This window comes from Nannospalax galili, unplaced genomic scaffold (assembly GCF_000622305.1).
Source record: "Nannospalax galili isolate Female #2095 unplaced genomic scaffold, S.galili_v1.0 scaffold210, whole genome shotgun sequence".
Lineage (NCBI taxonomy): Eukaryota > Metazoa > Chordata > Mammalia > Rodentia > Spalacidae > Nannospalax > Nannospalax galili.
In genome coordinates, this window is record NW_008329365.1 from 2,982,371 (window position 1) to 2,997,722 (window position 15,352).

Sequence of the window (15,352 nt, forward strand, 5' to 3'; positions counted from 1 at the left end):
TTTCTCCTCCTAACCAACAGCTAGAATGAAGTAACTTTCATTGGTTCCTAACACATTTAAGAAGCAACTCGATGAAAAAGAAGGCTGGGTTTTAGAAGTCTGGACTGAAGTCATGGTTCCTCCACTTTCTGTGTAAGACCTGGGGACACAATGTGCCACTTCTGAGCTTCAAATATGCTTAAGTTCCTGGTACACAGAAAGTGTTCAAAACCTAGTAGTGACTCTTAGTGCTTTCACGTCAGTGACACAGAAAGACCAAAAGCCCCTGGACCAGTGTTAGGAACTTATTTACAGGTGACCATGGAATGGTTCCCAGGACAAAGCAAAGTTCCTTACGCTGACAGGTGGAGCATATATTCATTCTCTCTCTCTCTCTCTCTCTCTCTCTCTCTCTCTCACCTTTAGAATGATATTTAAGATCTAGGCAAGATGGCACATGCCTGTAATCCCAGCACTTGGTAGTTGGAGGCAGGAAGATCAGCCTCAAGCATGTCCTGAGTTCAAGGTCAACCTGTGCTACATGAGACTATTTCAAAAAATAAACAAAGTACTATTTAACACACTTTAATATTTGTTCCACAGGCACTTTAAAAAAAAAAAAAACAAACCTGTTATGAAGCCAGGCGTAGTGGCGCATGCCTTTAATCCCAGCACTTAGGAGGCAGATCCAGCCAGATATCTGTGAGTTCAAGGCCAGCCTGGTCTATATAGCAAGTACCAGGGCAGCTGGGGCTACAGGAAGACCCTGTCTCAAAAGGACAAAAAAACAAACCCCAAAACCTGTTATAACACTAGTTAGAATTCCTCTCTAAAAGGGTTAAGAATTCTGATAAAACCAAGCATTCCCTGCACAGGCCTGCCTCGGCGGACCTTTCTTTCTGGGAACCCCCTCTGCATCTACCACACACCCACAGACAGTTCTCTATCCATCATCTGTACCTGCAATCTGCAGTTCTATTACTGGAATCTCAGAGCCCCATTTGACAGCTCTTAGCATCCATGCATTACAGAAAGCAGAAATAGAAAACAATTTCCAAAGAAGTTATTCTACCCACCCAAGATGGAAGCAGTGAGTGCCAGGCCAAGGCGACTAATAATACTTGGTCATCCTCTTTGGGCATGTGGCCAGAGTCAGGACCTGCTTAAATCCTTCAAATCCCCCTCTACCTTTGTTTCAGAAGAAATCAGAGAAAGAACCCCAAATTACTCAAGAACTTCCAAAATATTCATACTTAGCACAACTAACTGAGAATCCAACTTTACCTAGGACATTGAAACCAGTAACATCTGGAAGTTTCTGTTAAGATTTACCTCCAGAAGCTGTCAAAATCATTTTTGCCAGAAACTCCACGAGCTACAAACGAGATGCAATTCAGGCATGAGGCAAAAAGGGAGAAACTATCTGCAATTTGAGAATGGAAATTTTAACATATTTGTATACAGTCAGTCAGCTCAGTCAATGCTTGGTGTGAATGAAGAGGAAGTAGAGAGGCACTTAGGAAAGCACAGCACAGGCCAACATCATATGGGAACACTGCCAATACCTGCCAGGAAGTATGATGGACATGTATGTGAGGCTGCCCACGGATGTACAGACAGGACTCCTCAATGTGCAGGACCCTGCTGCATCAAAAGAAAGGCTTGAGATTCTCAAGACTGAAAAAATCCAAAGGGAGGTAGTAGAGAAGAAATGGAAATAGTTCAAGTCTCTTCATAAAACTGACTGGTTCCCCATGGTTTTTGTTATTTCTACTTAAACTTTCAAAGTGGAGTCTTGAATAAAATCAGGCATCTCTGGGTTCACATATTGCAATGGTTAATTTTGATTGTTAGCTTGACTGGCTTAAGAAAGGCTGGAAGGGGCTGGAGAGATGGCTCAGAGGTTAGAGCACTGGCTGATCTTGCAGAGGATCCAGGTTCAGTTCACAGCACTCACGTGGCGGCTGACAATGATCTGTAGTAATTCCAGTTCCAGGGGATCTAACACCCTTTTCTGACCTCCAAGGGCACTGCATGACATGGGTGCACTTATACACATGCAGGCAATATACTCATACACATAAAATAAAAAATAAGTTATTTTTTAAAAAAGGAAAGGTTTAAAGGAGTCACGGTGCACACTTCTGTGTAGGTCCATGAAGGCATTTCCAGGGACAACTCCATGATGAAGGCTCTGGTCTAATGAATTAAGAATTCCATGATGCATTCTTAATATGGTAATAGTACTGAGATGGGAAAAGTAAAAGGTAGAGTCTCGTGAGTGTGGACATGTTCTTGGGACTGTATCTCGTGCTGGCCTTTTCCTGTGCACCCTTTTCTCTGCTTCCTGTCCACCATGAAGTAGTTCCTCTTTCATCGCTATGATATTCTGCCTCAAATGGGCCCAGAAACACAGAACCAGTAACCACAGACTGAACATTCTGAAGCAATGACCCTAAATCCACAGTTCCTCTCAAGTCATTACTCTCAGGTATTTATCCCCTGTATTCTCCACTGCTCTTTATTTATTATTTATATCACAGCTACACACAAAAGCCTGAGTAATATACATATCTAACCCAAAGCACCACTTAGGGACAACCAATTGCCAATGACTTTGTTTTTTAGGAGGGGGGGCATCTTTTTGAGACAGGGTCTCCCTGTAAACCCAGCTGGCCTGGAACTCACTTTGTAGACCAGGTTGGCCTTGAACTCACGGAGATCCGCCTGCCTCTCCCTCCCAAGTGCTGGGACTAAAGGCGTGCACCACCACACCTGGCGCCCATAATTTCTAAATGCCTAGTTCAGAACTCCCCCCAAAAATGTAAAAGCCCTTGACACTGAGGTGGCCATGCCTTTAGCTCCCCTTCCCCCTAGGAGTCAGAGCTTATGCTGGAGGAACTGCCTTAAATGTACACAGAGCTCACTGCATGAAATGTGAAGTGAAAGAAAAGGTCAATAAACCCCTGGTTATATATTTAAAAAAGACAGAGAGACATCTATAAATAGCTGCATTTATTGAAGCTGCTTCCTTATCAGGAAGCATGGAGCTAGGAATTAATGCCTGCCTGCGTCGGAAATTCTTTCAGACAGCAAACCCAAAAAGGAAATTTCCCTTCCAAAGCATCCTGGCTGTTCTGCTGAGTTTTTGGTTTGTTTTTTTTTTTTTTCTTTCCCTTTGAGACATTTGAAGCAGCAAAACAGGACCTTCCCTGCAAGGAAAACTGAGTCTCCAAGCATTTGAATACAAAAAATGAAGGTGCCTGAAAGAAAGGCTGAGGGGGAATAAGAGAATATGTCAGTGGCTAGTCAACTTTGCCAGAAGTCATTACTGCTTTGTCAGGAGAGTGACTGGAAATCAACTCTTCCCCATGCCCTTGCAGCAACTCTGCTGGTGACGTCACCACACGTCACAAGCAGCTGTGAGGAGAGGCCGTCTCTGTAACACTGATGATGGCCAAGGACATGGGAGGACCTGGTCGATCTGAAAAGAGAAGGAAGGTCAGGGAAAGAGACAAAGTTCCACAATGAGGGACAGATGTGAGGATAGGAAAGGGCTTGTGACAAAACTGAGCTCACTAATCATGACAGTGGGGAAATAAAGCATACATCCATTTTAAGTCAAAATCAGTATTAACGTGGAGAGAACTCCAGGTCCTTTCTCTATAAACATGCAGCAACATGCATGCTTCCCACAGACTTTGAAAACACAGAAGGCATCTATTAAGTTGCATGGGGGACCACAGTGCACCTCGAGGGAGTTACCTGCCCCCTGTTACCAGGCATTATGCCAGTGTTACACACATGAACTCTGCCATTTATAAAATCCTCTCATTAGTGGACATTATTAGGAATTTAAGTCTTAAAGAAGCTGAATCATCTTTCTACTAGGAAGAGGCAGTTGTGAGACTGAAACTTGATCAGGTCTAGCTGGGCCCATGGGTCTTTCTACAGGTTTTTGACTTGGAAACTTCGGAATGTGGTGGCAGTAACAGCCAGGTCACCTCTGTAAAATGCTGTTCTGTGTGGATATTTGGCTATGCCCCACTCTCAGAGCTGGCCTTCTAAGATCTTTATAACCAGCCCCATTATTATTTTATTTTCTTGGTCTTTTTGAGACAGGGTCTCCCTGTAGTCCCAGCTGACCTGAACTCACTATGTAGACCAGGCTGGCCTTGAACTCACAGAGATCCACCTGCCTCCGCCTCCTGAGTGCTGGGACTAAAGGTGTGCACCACCACACCCGGCTTGAAAAAATGAATTTCAACCAAAGCTCACCAGAAAGTAAAGAGGACAGCCACAAAAGTTGAGCCAAGCCAGAATAAGCTATTCACTGAGACAGGCTCTCAAACCTGACACTTCATTCTTCTGAAAGGAAGATGCTAGCCTGCTGGAGGGTCAGAACTTATGAATGACAAAGTGTCAACTTGAGTCATGCCTGCCCCGGTCCCTCCCACTCACGGATGCCTTTCTACGTTCACTGGCCAATTTTCAAGTTCATGAGACATTACCTGTAGGCTTCCTCCTGAGAACAATAATGTGTGATTTGTGAAGTAGAAATCATGTTAGACCCTTTCCATCCTTTGTGAACCTGGACAACTCTACTGTCCTTAAGCAAGATCAGGATCACTCCAAGAACTGTCACATGATTATTATATGTGAATGCATCTTGTTCATTTATAACATCATAACATATTAACTATGATTATACTGCTCCCATGGCTGCAGTATTAACAAACATAACTTGGGAACTATACAGAGCTGCAGTTCCAGCTAATGAGAACAGAGAGGCACTGTATCTTTCTGTACATGCTGGTTCTAATAGAGCCCTGTTTGCCACACAACTGTCTAAAACTCGGTTACTCTGCTGAGGACGCAAAATAGCAACGTACTGCTTTGAAGGACAGCATTAAATTAAATGATTAAACAGACACAAGCAGGAGTACTAAGGTAAGAATTCTGAGAGAGTCACCAGGAAAGGAAGGAGAGTCAGGGGACTATTTCTGGTGTCCTGACTCTAGAAAACTCAGAGCAGTTATTATAGCTATTTATTAACTGGCAACATCATAATTGTATCCTATTAAATAAGATGGATGAGTCTTGGGTTCTGATTTTTTAATATCAACTCATAGGGATTTTAGAAGGCCAACTGGACAGAGTAAGACACAAAGTCTTCAGGCAAATGGCATTAACGTTGACTTATGATTAGATGTGATTAAATCAACTAAATGTGAGATAAGCATGTTTAAAAGAGATTTAAAGGAAAACATTTAATTATTTAAATTCTGCTCCATGCATTTGAAACATTTATACTGCTACTGTATAGCCCAGCCTAGATTATCACAGTTTGAGATCTAATGTTTAACAGGGCCTCTACGAACATACTATGAACCTGTTATGGTTTGGATCTTAAACATCCCTAGACAGCCATAGGCTAAAGGCTTAGATATTTGCCTACAATGTTATTAGAAGGTGGTGGGACATTTAGGATGTGGGGCCTAGGGAGAAGAAGCCGTATCATTGGAAGTGTGTCCCGGAAGGGGCTGTTAGGGTCCCAGTCTTTCCCTTTCTGTCTCCTTCCATTTAAGTCTGCTTCCTAGAAGCGTTATGCTCCCTGTCATGATGTTCTGCCTTGCCAAAGGCCCAGAACAAAGGAGCCAGTGACCACAGACTGAGACTATGGGCTAAAATAGAACTTTCCTCCTTTTAAGTATGTTTGCTCAAGCATCTGGTCAGAGATGGAAAGCTAACACAGTAGCCTTGGCCTGCAGTGGTGCCGCCTTGTGATGCCTCATGTCCCCATGGGTGGCTTTCAGGCCCACAAATTAGAGAAAGTCCCTCCTTCACACAGCCAGGCCTTGGTTAATGGAGAAAAGGCTTCCCCTCTCCAGGCAATGATGAATCCACAGTGAACTTGACCCGGCAACCTTGGGATCCTTCAAGTGTTCTCAAACATGACAGAAGGCTGATGTACACTTTAAAGAATAGGAACTTTGGCATGGAGACGGCTCAGTGATTAAGAGCACCAGCTGCTCTTGCAGAGGACCCGGTTCAGTTCCCAGCACCCACATGGCAGCTCACAACCATGCATAACTCCAGTTCCAGGGCATCCAACACCCTCTTCTGCCCTCCATGGGCATCACATGGCACAGATGCATTTATACACAAGCAGGCAAAACACTCACACACATAATAAAGAAAATGGGAACTTCTATTGTATTTCAATCCTTCTCCCCTCGCTTAAAAACAGTTCACTATTCTTTATAAATATGAAAACTAGGCCCTTTCCATCCTCTTCAAAAACATCTGTTCTTCTGGTGAGCAGGTTATTCAGTGCCAGGACTGTTGAAGAGATCATCTGGCAAATTTGGACACTAGGTCTGACCAGGATGATGGGCCTGGGTTTGTTTCCTTCCAAGGCCTATATTTCCTCTCTGTGTATCATTTCAGCCCTTTATCACCATCACTTAACAACTTGCTTTATTTATCACTTTCCTTTTATCACATCTGCAAATGAAAGGAAAAGCATCTCTTTTTACCTCTCAGAAGCTTGTTAATTTGCCTTCAATCTAGCCTGGAGCTTGCAGAACACAATGGTAAGATACTCCGAGACAATCCTAGCTCTTAGATGCCCGCCTTTCCCTTTTCAAGGACGTACTATGATTTAAGAATGAGAGAAGAAAAAGAAATAGTTAAAGCAAGAGTTTAGCTGGGAATCGATGATAAATGGTGAAAAGCCAGTGGAGCCATACCAGGACGGCAAGTATCTCTTTAAAACAAGCCGCTGAGAATGCTTTCAACCTAGTAATACCATAAATGTCCCGCTGCTGTCCTGGCTCTCAGATTCTTCCCCGTACTTTCCATGAGCATTCTACTGGGAATTGTCTGGAATCTCAGATTAAAACAGCAGTAACCCAATTCCCTTGTTAGAGTATTTATTTTCTTTTAGGTTTGGAAACTCAGCTGGGATGCATCTTCAAGTGTGTGGCCCGGCCTCACAGAGTCCGAGGGCTCTGAGCTTCTCAAAACTGTATAAGGAGCAGAAAGCACTGGACCAGGAGAAGGAGGAGGGAGGAGGGAGGTCTGGAAAACCCCGGCAGAGGGCAGACAGCTAGAGTCTGGGAACCTCCACTTTCAGAGGATTCGTTCCAGATGTTGAAACCAACCATGTCACCACAGGGATCGTGCAGGCTACCCCGGAGAGGTATCACTTAAGCTAGATAGTCATAGCTGAAGCATTCATGCAAAGCCACTGTCCTGACCTGAATCCATATACTTAACTACTGACTATGCCCCCAGGTCAGCAGTAATGTGCTACAACTCTACCGTGGGTAATTATCTAGGTGAGGACCCATCCATCCAAGGGTGATGTGCAAGTTCTTCAGCAACAGACAGAATAACAGTTGAAATGGATTCCAGCCACGAACCAATGTTGGGGTCATATCAGTGTATACTGACTAAGCATCAACCCTAAATTCATTCATCCATATAAACTATGGATTAAATGCATACTTCATGGCATAAGGATTAAGCATCTAAGCCCTGGGTTAGACAATACTGAATGTGAATTTAACTCTATGTGATCAAACTTGAAAAAAATACTTAAATTCTCTGAAGCTTGGGCTGGCAATGTAGCTCTGAGGTAGAGCGCTTGCCTAGCACGTGTACAAGGTCCTAGGTTTGATTCCCAGAACTGTAAATTTTAAAAAAATCTCTAAACCTTTATGTGTGACATGGGGAGATAAAAAGAAAACTCTATAGATAGTAATGTGAGAATGAAATAAAAGCATTTATATACAGGGCTTCTTATAGTGCCCAGTACAGGAAAACACCACAATAATTAACTATGACGACAGTGCACTGTACCTACATCACGGTAGCTTGTGATATGCAGGGAAACAGGAAGGAGGTGGTTTAATGACGAAGCTGCATACTCAAGGAGAAACCAAAGTGTTGGTCGCCTGAGATATGACTTTGTCATCTTTCAAAGTCAGATGGACTATTAAAGACTCCCTGTTTTCCAGCCTGGCATGGTGGGACATACCATTAATCCCAGCACTTAGGAGGCAGAGGCAAGCAGATCTCTGTGAGATTGAGGTCTACATAGTAAGTTCCAGGCCAGCTGGGGCTACAGGGAGACTACCCTCCCCCTCAAAAAGAGATTCTCTTTTCCAAACACAAAAATGAAGAAAAACCTGAAATAATTGATCAACTTATAGTTGAAAGGCAGAACGAACTCAGAATTAAGATCCAATTGTCAGTTCAGTCTGCTTGCCTGCTTGTATTATGATTGTTTCTTAAGGACAGTTCTACAGCATAGAACTTCTGAATGTCACCCAGGCACCCAGAGGGCACATCAGGAGCTAGTGCCCCTTGAAGGACACTGCAAAACACAGGAATAAAAAAGTGTGGAAGAAAATTCCCCACCCTGTTTGGGATAAATGTAATTTTTTTCTCTCTCTGTACTAGAATTTACGCTGTACAGAAACAGGGAGTTCTGTCTACTTTCTGCATTTCAGTGCCCTGGGTACCTCAAGAGTGCCTGGCAGAGCACAGGCAATCAGTAATTATTTGCAGATTGGATAAGTGAGATTTAGTAGAGGTGATCTGCGTGCATGGCATGAAGATGTTCTACCTCAAAGTGGACATTCCTGAAGCAAACAGATTAAGTACAGGGCAGTATCTGGAAGAAAACTCCTCAGCTGCTGTTTGTTTTCCAGCTCTCTGCTGCAGTGGTACCATAGCAGTCCAGTTTTCTGAGGATGACGGTGCCCACAGCTTTACAGTCACAACCTCTTCTTAGATCATAGACAGTGGGGCTGTGTCTTATCTCCCTGCTTAAGAAATTGCCCTAGTTTATTTCTCCACTGCTGTGACAAAACACTCTGACCACTACCAACTTGGGAGGAAAGGGTTTGTTTTACATCTCCCAGGTCACAGTTCATCCGGAGCCCAAGGTAGGAACTCAGGGCAGGAAACTGGAGGCAGGAGCTGGAGTACAGGCCATGGAGGAATGCTGCTTACTGGCTTACTCCTCTGGCCCCTGTTCAACCTGCTTTCTTATACAACACAGGCCCACCTGTCCAGGGGTGGCACCACCCACAGTGGGCTGGGCACTCCCACATCACTCAATAATCAAGAAGATGCCCCACAGACATGGCCAAAGGCCAGTCCAATGGAGGCAATTCCCCAATTGAGGCTCCCTCAACCCAGGTGTGTCAAGGTGACACTAAAGCTATCCAGCACAATTGACTCCTTGTTAACTTAACACATAAACACATCACTATTAAACCACAACCTTCCATTTCTTGTCCCCAAGACATGTTAACATTACTATCACAACATAAGACAGTACAACCTTAAAAGCCCCACAGTCCTTTAAAAAACCCAAACACTTAAAAGTTCAGTCTCTTAAAAACCTCTTAACTCTCGGCTCTGGTAAAATCCAAAACAAGTACTATCTTATTTCAAAGGGAAGAACTGGGCATACCTAAGCAAAACCTAAGTCCAATAAAATAGCTCAAGGCTGGACATCTGGGATTCACTCACGATCTTCTAGGCTCCAAAGGGTTTTGGAAGATCCACTGCTCTGATTCTGTCATACACAGCATACACAGCTCTTCTCACAGACGCAGACCAGCTCCATTCCACATCTGCTGCTACCCTTGGTGGTCATCCCATGGTCCTGGCATCTCCAAAAAGCTGGGGTCTCCACTGAAACTGAGGCTGCACCCTCACCAATGGCCTCTTCTGGCCTCTCAGAGTGCAATGCCTCAGATTCTCTCCATGACCCCTTCACTGCAACCGAGGCTGCACCTATGGCCTTTCCTGGCCTCTCAGGGTGCCAAGCTTCACCTGCTCTCTGTGACCCCTTCACACTTTCAATACCACAACCATGCAGGAGACTCTTTACATGATAATTATCAAGTCCTGTTTCCAGCTTGAGATGGACACTGTACCACAACTTCTGTGCGTTGACCCTGAAGAAATACCTCCCAGAAGACTTCACAGCGGTGCTGGTCTCTTGTTACTTACAGCTGATTTTTCAGCCCCAGCTAACCAGCATCAATTGTCCCAGTATTTACTTGTTTTGCTTCAGGTTCTGGTCTCTTCTTAATCACAGCTGATTCTTCAGCCCCAGCTGACCAGAACCCACAGATTCTCCATTCAAAATATCACACAAACAGCCCTGATAGTCTCCGCTTCCCTTTGAAGTATCACAAGCCAGGCCTCCATTGTCTACAACTCTTTCAACATAACTATTCCAAGCTCCACAGCAACAAACTGTGAGCACTCAATGGCTTTTCCAGCCCAAAGTTCCAAACGCTTCCACAATCCTCCCCAAAACATCAACGTCAGGTCTGTGACAGCCAATACTCCACTTTCTGGTCCTAATTTCTCTTCTAGTTTTGTTTTTCCACTGCTGTGACAAAACACTCTGACCACTACCAACTTGGGGAGGAAAGGGTTTATTCGGCTTATATCTCCCGGGTCACAGTCCATCAGGGAGCCCAAGGCAGGAACTCAGGGCAGGAACCTGGAGGCAGGAACTGGAGCACAGACCATAGAGGAAGGCTGCTTACTGGCTTGCTCCCTTGGCCCCTGCTCAGACTGCTTTCTTATGCAACACAGGCCCACCTGTTCAGAGGTGGCACCACCCACAGTGGGCTGGGCCTTCCCCGAATCACTCAATAATCAAGAAGATGCCCCAAGCCACAGGTCAGTCCAATGGAGGCAATTCACCAAATGAGGCTCCTTCTACCCAGGTGTAGACACTAAAGCTGACACTAAAGCTATCCAGCAGAGACGTGAAACAGGGATGTCTGGATCACAGTAGGCAACACAGTCCAAATATTCATGGGGAAGAAGGAGGATTCTAATACACGCAACTCCTCGAAAGAATCCCACCAATTATCCTCACAGTGGGCAGAAGGAACAAGCCAGCTATGCTGACCCAGAACAGCTCCCTGCCCCCATCCCCAGGTGCTGGATTCCAATCATCTTCTCTGAGCCTGCATCCTGTTTCCCACTCTTCTCTACTTTTCTACTTTGAGCACAGCATCTTCTGAGGATAACAGAAAAATCTAGGGATCATCACCAGCCAAGAGGGGACGGGGCTAGGCAGAATTGTGCCAGCCAGGAAGTAACAGTGCGTAGGCAGAACTGTGCCACATTTAAATCACTGGGAATCACTTTGGAAAAGGCCAAGGGGGAGCTCCAGTGCCCTCCAGAGCCTCAGGACAACATTCAGATCTGGCATTCTGTTTTGACAACCAGTGATCAGGGGGGAATCAGGTGATTCATTTTCTTTGGATGCTCCAACACATTTTATGGATAGCCGTGGAGGGACAAACAAAAAGGACATGGCAGGGGTCAAGGCTGTAGAGACTAGTACCGGTCACATAGACTGGGCTGGTACTCTGCCAAAATGGAGTTGAAGATTCAGACAGACCCAGTAGAAGCAAGGGTAAGTGTGATACAGGAGAACAGGGTGAATCTACTGAGGCAAAGTAAGGCCAAGAGAAAGAAGAGAAGGAAGTAGATCAAAAGAAGGGGCCAAGGATAGGACGTGGTTGGCACATAAAAACAAAGGAAAGAAAAGTAGCCAGGAAAAGAGAAGGGAGAGGGACCTTAGAGAACAGAAGAGCATGCGGCTTAACAACAGCGCTGTGGGCCGGGAAGATATAGAGAGTAAAAGCACTTGCAGGGCAAGCCTAATGACCCGAGTTCGATCCTTGGAGCCCATGATGGAAGGAGAGAACTGACTCCTGGAAGTTGTCCTCTGATCTCCACATACATGCCTTGATGTGCATATGGGTGCACGTGCACAAACAGGCACACATGTGCACACACACATAACAGAATTTCAAAAACAAAGGAGTCTGAGGAATCAGAAACAGAGTCACTAGATCAAAGAAAACATGAAAAAGGAGATGAACTCAGAGATAGAAACTTCACACAAACACACACAAAAAATCATCTGGCCCTCTAGGAGATTGTTAACCCTGCCATATATTGCAGATTCTTTTTTGGCATGAAAATGAAAATACTGAGAAATAAGGGACAAGAATCTTAAACTTGTCAGAGGCATGATGGGATGGGATGAGTGTGAAAGGGTCCCGACAGCTGGCCAAGTCCCGGGAAAACCATCTGAGACCTAGAGCCCCTCACTGGGAGCCCCTGCTCTTCTCTGGAGCCACCTGGTCCAGCAGCCTATCCGTCCTTTTCCTTCCCAGCCTCCATCCCCTGGAAAGTGAACACTCACGCAGATGCGCTGGCAGGCGGATCGAGTCTTCCTCCATCCTGAGCGCTCGAGGCACTGGAACATGAAGCGGAGTCGAGGAAGCGTAGCTCGCCACTGGGCTCTCTGGAGGTGTATATGAAATTCGTTCCTGCTGTTAGGAGTAAGGGCAGGAAGAGGGGAGGGGAAAAGAAAATGAAAGGGTTGCAATGGATGTGTGAAATTACCTCAGGGGGCTTGGGTGGCAAAAGGCTGGGACTCCTGGGACATCAGCTGCCCAAGAAATCCCCTGCCAGGGGTGGTCAATCGTCTCATGTTGTGACATGGCCCTGTCATCTACAAATGTGTAGGGCTATATTTACAGCTATCGTGGGATGTGTGCAGCCCACTGGCTTCAGACTGGACATGCTGTAAGTGATGTCGTGGTCTTTCAAATGTCTAGCATCGGGGGGTGGGGGGTGGCATACACCTTTAACCTCTGCACTTAGGGGGCAGAGGCAGGCAGATCTCTGTGAGATCCAGGCCAGCCTGTTCTCCATACAAGTTCCAGGCCAAGCTGTGGCTACAGGGAGACCCTGTCTCAAAAAGACCAAAAAAAAAAAAAAAGAAAATGGGATTTTTCTTTTGGAATTAAGTCAACAGGTGTACACACCAGTGCTTTATTCCTATAATAGAGGTGCAAGGTGAGTGAATGAAAAAAGAGGTCTGGTAGCAGCTTTGAAACAACTCTCAAAAGTTATTTTTCTGGGGCTGGAGAGATGGCTCAGCAGTTGAGAGCACTGGGTGATCTTGCAGAGGACCTGGGTTTGAGTCCCAGCACCCACATGGTGGCAACAACTGTCCATAACTCCAGTTCCAGGGGATTTGACACCCTCTTATGACCTCAGGCACTGCACGACATGGGTGGACTTACATACATGCAGGCAATATACTCCTACACATAAAATAAAAATAATAAATAAAATATTGAAAATATTTTTCCAAGTCACATAATGAATATTACCAATGCCTTCAAACTAAGCTTCCCCTTTTCTGGCAAGGTTCCTAGCTTCTAATCAAAGTATGACTGTGTCCTCAAATCCAGTAAGAGTACACAGAATCAGAAAGTGGGAAAGTGATGGCTTGCAAGTGGAAAGATCAAGATCTAGATTTAGTTTTGTCTTTCTTTTCTGGGAAAGCATCTCCCATAGGCCAGGTTAACCTCTAACTCACTACATAGGCAAGGATGGCCTCAAACTTCTGACCCTCCCACTTCTACTTTCTAAGTGCTGAGATTATATGCATGTGCTAGCAAACCCAGTTTATTTGGTGCTGGGATCAAAGCCAGGGCTTTGTGCATTCAAGGTAAATGGTACCAACTGAACTACAGGCCCAATTGATTTAATTGTTTTCTTTTTTTTTTTTTTTTTTTGAGACAGGGTCTCCCTGTAGCCCCACCTGTCCTGGAAATCCCTTTGTAGACCAGGCTGGCCTTGAGCTCACAGAGATCCGCCTGCCTCTGCCTCCCGAGCGCTGGGATTAAAGGCGTGTGCCACCACGACTGGCAGTTTTTTTTTTTTTTTTTTTTTTTTTTTTAAATCCTCCATCTCACTAGATAGTAATCACAAACAAAAATATCCAGTGTTTAAAGTTCTTCCTTCCTAACAGTGAATTATTTGCAAGGTGAACTGGTATCTCCTCCCTTCTTCCTCCAGATCACAATCAATTGCTTTCTTTCTCTTTGAAGTATTTCATAGCTCTTTAAAAAAACTGTTTGCTAGTAACTGAAGATACTTATCGCTGAGAAGGATATGAGGAAAGTTGCAATAGATACATTTGACTTCAAACAAGCAGTGTTTGCTAGACTAGATACAGCAAACTGACCTGGGAAGGGTTATTACCATCGTTTTAAATAGTTTCACATTAAAATAATGTCAAAAACAACCTGAAACCAACTGCTGTGTTCAACAAGAGAGTCAGAACAATCTGCAGCTCCGGTGGAAATATGAACGAGTTTGACTTACAGTCCACATATAAACCTAACTTCCATTAGTTTCTGTGGTTTGACTGGACAAAGGAAAATGGGGCGCATGGGTCCAAAAGTAAGCTGGGAGGAAAGATCATTAAGATGACATTATGAAATAAAATTCAGGAGCAAAAGAAAATCCTAGATTAAGATAAAGCAAAAAGGAGTTGGCCAGGTATGGTGGTGCACACCCACAGGGTGGCAGATGAAGAAGATGAGTTCAAGGGCGGCCCAGGCTACAAGAAACAGCCAAAAAATAAAAAAGAAAGGGAACACGTTTTGGAAAGAAAGTTCTTTAATATTATCAAATGTGCAAGGGGGTGGAGAGGAGTCCCTTGGCCCTGAAACCAAATTCAAAGTTTTCTTCTGCTCAGAGCCTGGAAAGTTTGGTGGCTATGGTAGGAAGTTTTGATTCTAATGAATATATACACACTGTTATAATTTCCAGATGGCATTGCTATCCTTCCCTAAGGCATCAACTAGCAGTGAGGATGGTAGTTGGAATATTTCTGTTTAAATATGCATCTTAAAAATTTCCTGGTAAATTTCTTAATTAAGGGCAGGCTCATATATCCTAGGCTGGATTTTTAAAAAATGTGTGCGAGTGTACTGCCTGCATATATACGAGTACACCCATGTCCTGCATGCCCGAGGAGGTCAGAAGAGGGCGTTGGAGCTCCTGGAACTGGCGTGTGTTAAAGACTGTTAGCTGCCATGTGGCTGCTGGGAATTGAACCCAAGTCCCCTGCAAGAGGAGCCACTGCTCTTAACCACTGAACCATCTCTCTAGCTCTAGACAAGATTTTTGTATCAACCACAATGCCTAATGTTAAGGTCACCCAGAGGCAAAAATTCAGCTTTACTTTTCTTAAACTTTACCAAATACTGTACATATTTCAAGCAACTCTAACATAAGAATAAATTATCCTTTTTGGTGTTCGTTTTGGGGTCATGTGGGGTGAACGAGGCAAAGATACTTAATCACATATATGAGAAACACACTTTACATCTGGTGAGGGTTTTCTTTAGGTGTGATGAGCTTTAGAACATTTCAAACACAGTCTGCTCCATGTGGTTCAGACAATTCTCTGCATTCTTCACATGCCTACCTTCATGACCCCCTAACC

The 15,352-nt window shown here is 44.5% G+C and overlaps 1 protein-coding gene across 2 annotated transcripts in view; it reads right to left on the reverse strand.

Moving 5' to 3' along the window:
• The window catches only part of Etv6 (ETS variant 6), a 258,623-nt gene that overhangs the window by 134,191 nt on the left and 109,080 nt on the right, over positions 1-15,352 (reverse strand). Inside the window, exon 2 of one of the 2 annotated variants that reach the window (XM_029565778.1) lies at positions 12,245-12,371. In XM_029565778.1, the coding sequence (XP_029421638.1) occupies positions 12,245-12,371 (127 nt within the window). Of the gene's footprint in view, positions 1-12,244; positions 12,375-15,352 lie in introns of both variants that reach the window. The other variant, XM_008837629.3, reaches the window with a different exon arrangement.